Below are 11,153 nucleotides of genomic sequence, written 5' to 3'. Positions count from 1 at the left end.
GCAGCCGTGAAAAACGCCTAGACAGACCTGTGTGTGCGAGTCCGTGTGTGTATTGTGTGTGGGGGGGGGGGGGTGGGTTCTCCTCATCAAGCTTTCGAGTGGTCCGTGTTTCCCAAAGTAAGGGGCTGGGAAGTTCATTTTTGCTTACTGTAATACATACAATTTAGTCACTCTTCAATGCTTTGACCCTTTTCCCGACTTGATCAGTACTGGACTGCCCATGTTTAACTACACAGGGTCTATGAAATATGCAAACCATTTCCTCACCCACTCAAAAGATTTGGGCGAGTTCAAAGTTTTGTGGGCAGACAGACAGAGAGGGTAAAATCTATATACCCCCGCATCTTTGATTATATCTTTGGGGGCATAAAAATTGTGACACTAATATGCTTCTGTAGTTAATTTACCAAACAGTTGAAAATAGTCATAATACACAACTAACTCAACATACAATAATAACATATATTTATTTATATAAATACTCCCTTCATGAATTACCTATTTTATTGATTAGTATCTGTAACAAGTATGAAAAGTTTCTAATTATATTAACCAGTTAGTCATCATGTTTACAACAAGTAAAGCTGTCTTTGATACATATCCTACATTAAAAGGCACGTAACACTTTTCAATGAAATATTCTTAGCACCATCTTCTATAGGATTTAACCTGTTTTGTTTTTATGTGATCAAGACTGGTACAATGAGCCAGAAACAAAAAGATGTACTATTTGATATCTTATATGCATATATTTCATAGTCACAACTTTTTATTTAAGACTCATGATTTAGACATTACATATAGGTATGTATGACAACACATTCCTGTCAGCATTGTTTAAAGTTTGGATCTGTAAAACATGATTTAATTGTAAAGATAAGTTTACAGATATGTTTACACATTAACAAAAAAATCTAATTTGATGTGGCTAAAATGTCCAACATTAATGAATATTGCATAGATCTACTAACTTTTTTAAAACCCGTCTTCCGTTGGCAAAATGTGAGGTCTAAATCTAACAGAAGTTTTCACAATCATGAGGGAAAAAAACCAGAAAAATACCATCAGTATTTGATCAAATAACCAAATGATATGATGAACAATACCATTTCTGTACCTGCAAAAGAAATCAGCTACAACATTCCATGGTTACAGAGAAATCGTCTATCGTTAGAGAACATATCATTAAAGAAATGGCCCTCAAATGCCCATAAGCTTCTTTCGTAAACATGCTGAGAATGTAGATTACATTACATCAATATGTACTCTTGCTAACAATGTTTGAAAAGAAAATTAAGTAGGTACTGACTTTAAAGATATAAAAAGAAAGAAATACATCAATTTGTATAATGGGTTTTTTTTTCTTTTGTGGCAGAGATGTCATAAGAAGGTGTCTGGATGGTCAAAAATAAATCGTAAATTCATCCTTGTGACACAAAAGGCTAATGTTAAAAAATTCTGATAAACATAGCTTATGGAGAGAAAAAAATATGGATTATTTTTACTAGCAAGAATACAAAAGAATGAAAGTTTATGTTGGAACAAAAATCCTTTCATTGAAATACAATTTCTTAGGAACCAGACATCCTCATTATAAAACTAAATGATCATAAATGCTTTCTGGGTACAACAGTTATGCAACAAAAGTCATTTTTCATAAAGATGAAGTGTAAATTGTAATTTATATGATTTAAAATGACATGTTTAATTAATTCACATTGATGAAATCATCCTGTAAAATGGGATTTGAAATCATTAATAAATGCTCTCATTACACATTTTACATTAGTTTTTAAAATATTTTTTTTCTAAATAATATTTTATATATATTTAACCAATTCAGTTACGCATCAACACACGCAGGTCATCATTTCTTCATGAGATACTGTAAACCAACTTTTATTGGCGTGCGAGAAATATCTGCGAGTTCCGCGATCAAATATTAATCGTCACGAACCATTCATTTTGTTAAGCATTTGTACAGAATTTTTTATTAGTCCCGGAAATTAATCGTCGCGGATTGATATTGAACTGAGGAAACGCGAATAAAAGATGACGCGAATAATAGTTGGTTTACAGTACTATTCATTCATTAACGCTGAAAATCTGGCCCAATTTCAGTATCATTAGACAGGATCAAGTTTTTCTCCCCCATTACAGCATTTATAAATAGATATTACCCAGGATTTTGTTGATAAATGAGTTATGGAAAATGTTTGTTTGACAAACATGTAAGCATTGTAGAGTGGGTTATACTGACCGTGATTAAGAAATGCCGGCTATGAAGCCTTTATCACAATGTTAACATCACAGAATGATTCGCGCTGGATTCACAGCTGCATTGTAAGCTAATGATCAGAAGACAACATATCTCAGGATTTCTAGAATAAATCTACATTTCATTAAATATGTGCAGTTTACTTTCTTGAATAGATAGGAAAACTGGTAATTCAATTTCCGGTTTTGAAAATTTCTTAATGTCTAGTGTTTTTTAAAAAATAAAAAATCATAGATACTAGTATTATCTGCATGAATTGTTTTGTTAAGTTATTTTTCCAAACTTTGATACGGAATATATGAACTTGCAATACACTGCATTTTCTGGAATATTTCTATTAGTTTACAATGCAACTCTGAAATCCTTCATTACAATATAAAAGGGAAAAGAAACTTCATTTCTGAAGCTTATCCGAAAAAAACTAAAATAATATCATGGTAAAATGCATAAACTTGATGCAAAAACATTTTAAAAGTTAAAATTCCAATACAAATACATGTACACATACATATAATATATAGATTTATATATCTATCATTAAAGCTCAAACTATCAGCTGGAAAAATGATATTTAACATCTTCATGAAATTTTGCCTTTGAAGACAAAATGAGCCTATTACAACCTTGTATACTGAGATATACATATCACAACTTTTTTTTACCACATCATATGACAACAATTTTTTATTGCAAATTTAGAGAAAAAAATGAAATATGTTTGAATATAGAGAAATGGTAGTACATAAATATATAAATCTGTAATATAAAATTTTATCCAATAAGATTGCATAGAATGCATTTTTAAGACATAATAATATTATATAACAGTATTTATATGGTCCTGTTTTTTATAATACCAAAATTTTCAAAGTACAAAGTAAAGATCATTATTTGGAAGTACACTATGGGTACAAATGTGCAAAATTTGAAACAGTGTTAATGTTAGAACAATATCATTTTGTGCACAGCACATAAAAATAATATTTGATAAAAAATAATCTTCAACAAAAATATCTACTCTTCAGTACTCTGACACACACACATTCTTTTGGCAGTAAATATTTTTTATCTCTCTCTGAACTTAACAAACTGTACTCAGTAAATTCATTTAACAATAAAAAACATAATCAAAATCTCAATATTTTGTTCAATCATTAAATGTGTATTTCAGATCTACTGTCTGGAAGAAGGAGGTAAATCAGAAGATTTCAGCAGTTTCAAAAATTCACAGTTTCACTTGCAGATATAAATAAAGTGAAAAGATTTGTTTTAACAAAATTGAATAGTTTATCAAATACTGCATTTATGCTATCCCATACGTCTCCTTAAAAGCTTTCTGACTAATGTTCCTGTCCGTTGTACTATGTCCACCACTTGAAAGTTTAGAAGGTATCATTAAATGACTTGCTATTGATTGTGGTGAGTATCTATCACCAATCATAAGGGGTCTCCCAAAGTCCAAATTGACTGAATTTGTTAGAGTAGAAGAAGGTGCCACCAGGATCCCACCCAGGGCATGTGGCATGCTACTATGGTTATCAAAGTAACCAGGCATCATAGCAACATTACCATTCATCAAGGTCAACTGGGAGTCAAGGTCAAAATTTTCACTGTGCCAGCTGTAGGGTCGTGTGGGGGTGACTGGGGTTACCATAGCCTGAGAGGATTCTGGATAACACGAGGACAAACGCCGAGAATCCAACTCATGTGATAGATGTGAAATCCTTGAGTCTGTTGACCTCATTGAACTCATATCATATGCACCAATCATGGGTCCTGTTGCTTTTGGATATGGAGTTTGCATCAATGATTTGTCATTGCAAAGCTTTGTTATCATGGAGAATGAAGAAAATGCACTGGGCTGACCTCTTATTTCCTCTAATTCTGGATGAAGAATTTCCTCTTGATTATTGACTGAAATTTGAGTCGGTGGGTTTTCGTTCTTTGGCTCATTTTCTTGTTTTACCTGCAAGAAGTAAATCCATAATTTATTCTGTTTAGATATTTCTTTACATATTTCACATAATTTGACAATTTTCCATGCCAATGAAGCAAGAAATTCTTACCTCTTCAAGATCGGATTCTACATGGTCTGCAGATTCACTCTCTGAAGTTCCAGATAACTTGGGATCCAAATTACTAGATCCAGACAGTGCAGAGTCAGTGGATTCATTGTGACTTAGGTCTGCGAACATTGGTGGTGGGGCCAGATACTCCTTTGTCATTTCTGGCAGGGTCATTTCATTGTTAGGAATGTAAGACTCAGTCACCTCAGGATTGGCCACTTCTGTCATCACCCCTTGAGTAACTGAAGGATAGCTGGATAAAACAAGATTTCCAGCCAAGGCATCTAACATTGGGGTGACACATCCACTACATGGTGGTGCCAGGGTGCTAGGGAAAGTAGTCTGCAACTGATTTGATATTGGAGGAACAAAGGGTTCATTCTCCTGAAGTTGATATCTTCCAAAGTTCTTGTTAAAGCTATCTGCACGACTTGTGCTTCTACTAACAGGCTGTGAAAAGGAAATTGCATCTGAATGACTAAAACTAGAGGTGGTTGAGTGTGCGACGTAGACAGGCACTGTCCTGGCACTGTTGTAGGTGGGTGGTACTGACTGAGGAGGGCAAGGCAAACTCAGTCTTCCTCCTTGTATGGAGCCAAGACTACTCCCACTGGGAGACTTGTTCATATGCTCAGAACTGTTAAACATAGTGCTAGAACTCTGAACACTGTGAGTGCTATGTCCACTGTGTGCACTGACATCGGCCCTATGAACACCAATGACAGGCGTGGCGGTGGGTGATATTCTATCGATGTGCCGGATGATGGGTGATGTACTCGGTGGGAGGGTGGGTCTTCCAAGTGACGGTGAGCGATCTACACGTTTTATTCCTCGACCTACTGAAGCAGACTTGTAGTCCAGCTTAGGGCTAGTCTTCTTACTTCGTGAAGGAACATAACCTGGAAGCATTTCATAATCATTAGATTTAAAACAAAGTATATTTAAGAATTCAAATGATAAAGTTTATGAAATTTTTCAGAGTTTTGACTACTGCCATGAATTATGCATTCTTCATGTTAAAGGTTACATAACAAATTTTAAATATGAGGTCTCAAACCCATAAACTGAGAAAAACTTAAGTCAAATTTTCATATTATTACAACAAATTTTTCATTTAGTGGTTTTATTAAAATATTATGCAATCTTCTTTTAACATATTCTTTAAAAAAAGATTCACGATTTAAAATATAAATGTTAATGCAATTTTTTCTGCTTAAGGTCTTGAGACCAAGCTCATTATCATACGTACTTGGCAATGTGGAGATGATGCCGCCATCAGTTTTCAATCTCCCTTGACGAGGAGACATTCTAAAATTGGACACTTGTGGTGGGCAGTCTATGATGATTTCTTTGTTGTGATCTACAAAACAACAAAATTTCAATCAAAAAACAATTTAACATTTTTCGTAAAAATCTATGTAATCATGTAAATTATATAATTTTATGAACTTTACACAGAACACCCAATGGCAGATTCAATGCTACCGTACTTTCATTTTCACAAAATTAAATTTCAGCATTATTCAATAGTGTATGATACATCCAATTTTTAAATAGATAGCAAATAAGATGGATCAGTAATATCATTACAAAATCTACTAAGAAGGCTTACCATCACTCTCTTCAAAACTGATGGTCATTTTGTCACTGGCAATGCCTGACGTGGTGTTAGAACTAGCATCACTGACCACAGAGAACCTTGTGGTTGTGCCTTTAGAAGAGGGAGAGAGGTTCCCACGGAAAGCCCCTCCATTTGTCACAAGGTCTTGAGTGTCTGAGTAGATATAAGACTCTCGATATCTCCTCTTATCTGCAACAATATTTTCAAATCAATTTATTAACTTCGTTTAAAGTACATGTGGGTAAAAAATGTATCATTTATTAATCTTCTGCCATGAAAACACCTTCAGAAAAATGGCATTCTTTCTGTTAAAATTCTGAAAAGCTCACAAACATTTTTTTTTAAATCAATTCTCCAAAAATCATTCCAAATATGTGATATGCTCATAAATATCATTGGATCTACCTAACAGGAGATATGGAACACTACATTCAATTCTCTTAAGATCACAAAAATGACACTCCTACCCTCTGCATCTAAGTGTCTGATCTCCATCAGCTTGGGTTGGATGGCCATCTGGAACATGTGAGTTGTCCGACAGAGAGATAGCAGGTACTTGGACTTGCTATCCGAGTCTGTGTAGTAAGCAAATTTCCTCCCTCCTGGCCCGGACTGAATCTCAAACTTCTTTTTCTACATAGAAGGGAAAACATTTCATTGAAAAGCACTAACTTAAAAGATACACACGAATCCTTAAACAAGCACAGATATTAGGGCTGGGTATTGGCCAGAGATTTTTTATTGCAATATATTGCAAAATTTTTAACTGTATTGCCATATGTATTGCAATATTTTCAACATGATAAATATGGCATTCTCTCATTATATTAACTTTAATTTACATGTAGATATATTAACTTTAATTTACATGTAGAATGTACAAAACTTTGATAAGTAACCAAGGGGGATAAAAATCAAGTTGATTTAATAACAGTTATAATTATATATACTGAAATACCACATACAACAGCTTATGTCTTAATATTTTGCTTACTCCCAAACCTTTCTGACAACTTTTCTTAATATTTAATTAAAGAATTCCTGAGTTAAAGCATTTTGCCGGTATATCTATATTAAAAAAAAACGTATTGCAATACGATACTTTTTTTTCACTGTATTGCAATATACGGAAATATCAATATTTTTGCCCAGCCCTTACAGATATGTAATCATTTCATTAAAAGTATGGCCGATGGCTCCACCTGTTGTTTGACCATAAAAAACCTTTGACATACTGATGAAACAGAATATCAATCAAATGATCAAAGCACTTCATTCATAGAATTCTTTTTCATAAAAATACCAGGCGAGTAAATAATTGTTTATCTATCAAAATCCTGTGATTTTTTTTTTTAAGTGGAAAAGGAAAGAAGTTAATTTTCATTTTCTTTTACCTACCTCAAAGTGAAGTTTTCCAATATCAGGCCATAAAAATGTTGAAATGAGATTTTTGAATGAATCATCAATTTCCTGTAATGTAGAAGATTAAAGTTTTACAGTAAATAGTTTCAATTTCCTGTAATGTTTAAGATTTAAGTTTTACAATAAATAGTTTTTCGAGAAAAACTTCTTTTATTTGCAAGTTTATGATTTCACATAAGTAACGCTGGAAATTTACCTCATATAATTCAATTCCTTTGGCACAAACACCTAACCATGCATTGCTAGTTTTGTCAGTTTTCCGTTTCCGAAGACGATAAAAATGAAGATTGTGTGCAGCAGGTGACATGGAGGCTTCCCGAATAAATCGCAACTCTGCCTCCGACTTTGTCACATTCTGTAAATCTTGATGGATGACTGGTGTATTATTCACAATGTAGTTTTCGCCCCTTCTCTTTACCATCTGAAAATATTTTCTAAACCATCTAAGCTTATGTCAATAAATTAAAAAAAACTTCCAATTTATTTGTTTGCTTTATCTACTTTCTCAAAAAGTAGGATTATCTACACCAAGTAAACCAAAATGTGATTTTCAAAGTAAAAAAAATTTAACCTGTTGCAGAATTTATTTCTCTTACTACTAGTTAAACTGGATTAATATTTTAATAAACTTATTGCCAAAATCAATAAAATATTTCGTATCTAAAATATGGAAACTCTATCAAAATTAAATACCCAGGCAGGAAAGTATTCCCTTGGATCAAAGTAACCCTCTCCATGCTTGTCTGAATTATAATTGCCAAAATCTGCCTGTAGTGCATAAGACACCATTTGAAAGCACTTTCCTTCCGAACAAACATGATTGTAACTCAGCAGATTTTCCTTTAACTGGAGATAATACAGATGTCTAGTGACCTTTTCCCTGGAAGACAAAAAAATTATGGTATAGTGACTCTTCTCATCTCTAAATTGTACTTTTTCTTTGTCTTTTTTTTTTTAAATAGTGAAAGACAATAATATTATAAATATACAGAAATATAATTAAAACATTTGTGAATTTCAACTTTTGTCAGATTCTAGTTTCGAGTCATAACAGATCTTACCTAAGTAATACAAACTGATCAACATAGAAATGAACACGGAAATAAACTGTTAATATCGGCTGACCACGTTCATCCAATCCCTATTCAATTAAAAAAAAAAAATTCAGTTAATTTTTTTAAATATACAAATATTTTTTATATTGATAATGTATCAAATGAGACTGCATAATTTATATTTAAAGTTGAACAGTACCTCTCCATTTCCTGATTTCCATGACTTAGGAGCTTGTCTATGGATTTTCTCATCCAGTGCAACAAAAAAATATTCCTCATCTAGAATAATCAATATAATTTTAAACAGCAATCACAATGTAATAAATTATATTCAATGTATTTATTATTCAATGTTTACAACAATCAGTAAGTTAACCAGTGTTAAAATATTATGAAATAAAAAAAGAAATATTCGACACATAATATTCTAACCTTTCTTTTGAGCCAGTCCAAAGTATTCTGTTTCTCTAAGATTTAGGTAAGAGGTAATTTGGTTGAAGACATCAAAAAATTTGGACTTGACCTATAAAGACAAAACAACACAAAATATGAGCTGGTTTCATCCTGTATATTTAAATTCATTTTCTTATTGATATAAACATTTTTTTTAGTTCAAATATCATATTTTCCCTATTGAGTGCAAATGAATGGGGGCACTTATTAGGGCTTTCTGTTAAAAAAAAACTACTATGGGCAGGGGGCACTCAATAGGGCATATATGGTCCATAACTCGATTTCTAGTTGCACTACTCACATCCACTGTGACTTGATAGGCCTCTCCATTTAATAAGATGACGTTGACGATTTTCTTCTTTTTATTAGCAGCATTATGCAGGGACAGTGAGGACATAATTCACTAGTCAGGAATCTTATCGCCTTCTGTACCTCCTATGGTGTATAGCCATAATACACCTGTAAAAAAAAATATTATGTAAACATTGCTGTCAAAATTTCATGGGTTCTAAGCTTAATGTTAGAAATGAATATATTTTCTATTTTTGAAGTCCATTTATTTAAAGTTTTAGTAAGACTAAATAAAATTGAATTTATGGTTCTCAGAGTCTGTGTCCATCTGGTTTGAGGTTGCTAGTGCATTGCAACTTTTTTTATTATCTGTACTTTCAATAAATTAATAATAAGTTGATAATGTGGAATCAATGCAGGAAATATAATTCCTTCCTCATTTTTTCATAGATTTACACTTTTGTTTTCAGGTTTCCATTTCGTAAAAGCATTTTGTAAAAAACAAGATCACCCCTTGGTACCTTATGATGGGATATTGAAATGGACACCTAGCACCATGGAAAATGAAATATATCAGTATACAATGTTGTTGGATGTTAAATATAAATACAGAATGACTCCAGTATAATTATAAATTTTCTTTATTTAAAAAAAAATTCTGAAATTAATAAAAATCATGGCAGAGAGGGCTTCTTGTCCTCAACTGTTTTCAATAAAATTGGCCTGAGAACCGTTAATTTAATTTACTTGGCCTGATTTATTTCAATTTTAAGTTTTATAATTATTTTCTGGAAGTGGAACTGAAATAAATTTGTCTTCATCACATTCAAAAGAAAAAGTTTATCTCCCGCTCTCTCTCTCCACTCTGCCTCTTAATTTTCTTTTATCTGGCAGAATAATTTCCATCACCAATCAATTCATTCTACTAAAATGGATTTAAAAAGTACACTTATTATAAATCAGAATGATATGTTTACCATGTAATAAAATCATACAGATTCAGATTGAGTGAAAAAAAATCAATGATCTGCATTTATCAACAAACACAATGTCTATTAAGTATAATTACAGAAATATTTCATTCATGTACTTAGATAAGATCATTTTAAATGTCTTTTAAAAATGTGTCAAACATTGGTTGAAAGCCTCTTACAGTAGATAATTTCCAACGAACAATCTTACAATGGATTATTTTCCCTATAGTTATTAAATATTTAGGCCTATATTAATATATTTTGCTTCATGTAACTCTACATTTTATCTTTTGTAAATCCTTTGAAATTATGCACCTTATTTTATAAAATGTATCTATATACCTCCATTTTACATGTTACACCAAATTTTAAAATTCAGTCTTTAATAAGTCTAAATATTTTTTTCCCCAGGGTAAGATACTGAGGTAATGGACACTTCTTAGCTTCCAAGTTTTTCTTATGACAAATTCTTGTTAGAATGCATGTCTGACAATCTTTCCCTGTTACATTATTAACATACTTGGTAACATTATGTGTCATAACAACACACATGTAGTGGTGCAAAATGCTCTCATTTCCCCCCAAAATGTTCAAAAAGGATAATAATTTGATTTCTTTGACTGTTCTTAGATTTATAAAGACCCTCATAAAATAATTATAATAAACATATTGCCCCAATGTGATCAGAACATTTTTTTTTGACCTGACAGGGACAATCAATACACACGTGTGAACGAGTGTATACGTGCTGTGCGTCCCAATGGGAGCACCGGTGGAAAAAGTTGTCCCTCAAAACAAGTTTAACGAGCTCAGTTTCATCAGATTTCATTGACATGCCATCACTTACCTTTTAAATTAAAGTATGACAGTAGTGAATCGGGAGTACTTTCGCTTTTTATGCATTAATTGAGTGATATTGATTCAACTAAGAAACAAAATTCCTTACATTCCATTCTCTTTTCTTAACTCTAGCGAGCCTCGCTTTCATTTCTT

At 32.3% G+C, this 11,153-nt stretch overlaps 1 protein-coding gene across 2 annotated transcripts; it reads right to left on the bottom strand.

Moving 5' to 3' along the window:
* Positions 1–729: 729 nt before the first annotated feature.
* On the bottom strand, positions 730–11,153 carry LOC134283127 (protein expanded-like). 2 transcript variants are annotated; one of them, XM_062765583.1, is made up of 13 exons: positions 11,107–11,153; positions 9,197–9,354; positions 8,875–8,965; positions 8,642–8,721; positions 8,449–8,528; positions 8,081–8,267; positions 7,584–7,808; positions 7,364–7,435; positions 6,433–6,598; positions 5,957–6,154; positions 5,594–5,704; positions 4,345–5,243; positions 730–4,244 (listed from the first exon to the last, which is right to left on the bottom strand). In XM_062765583.1, exons 2-13 carry the CDS (start codon positions 9,290–9,292, stop codon positions 3,582–3,584), a joined length of 2,868 nt encoding a protein of 955 aa, XP_062621567.1. In that variant the 5' UTR covers positions 9,293–9,354; positions 11,107–11,153; the 3' UTR covers positions 730–3,581. The 2 variants fall into 2 exon arrangements, with proteins under 2 accessions (XP_062621567.1, XP_062621566.1); XM_062765582.1 differs by having other exon boundaries at positions 11,008–11,142.

The sequence above is a fragment of the Saccostrea cucullata genome, unplaced genomic scaffold, assembly GCF_032062105.1.
Source record: "Saccostrea cucullata isolate Sc308-1 unplaced genomic scaffold, CSIRO_AGI_Scuc_v1 ctg326, whole genome shotgun sequence".
Taxonomy (NCBI): Eukaryota; Metazoa; Mollusca; class Bivalvia; order Ostreida; family Ostreidae; genus Saccostrea; species Saccostrea cuccullata.
This window is presented reverse-complemented; position numbering and strand designations above follow the sequence as displayed.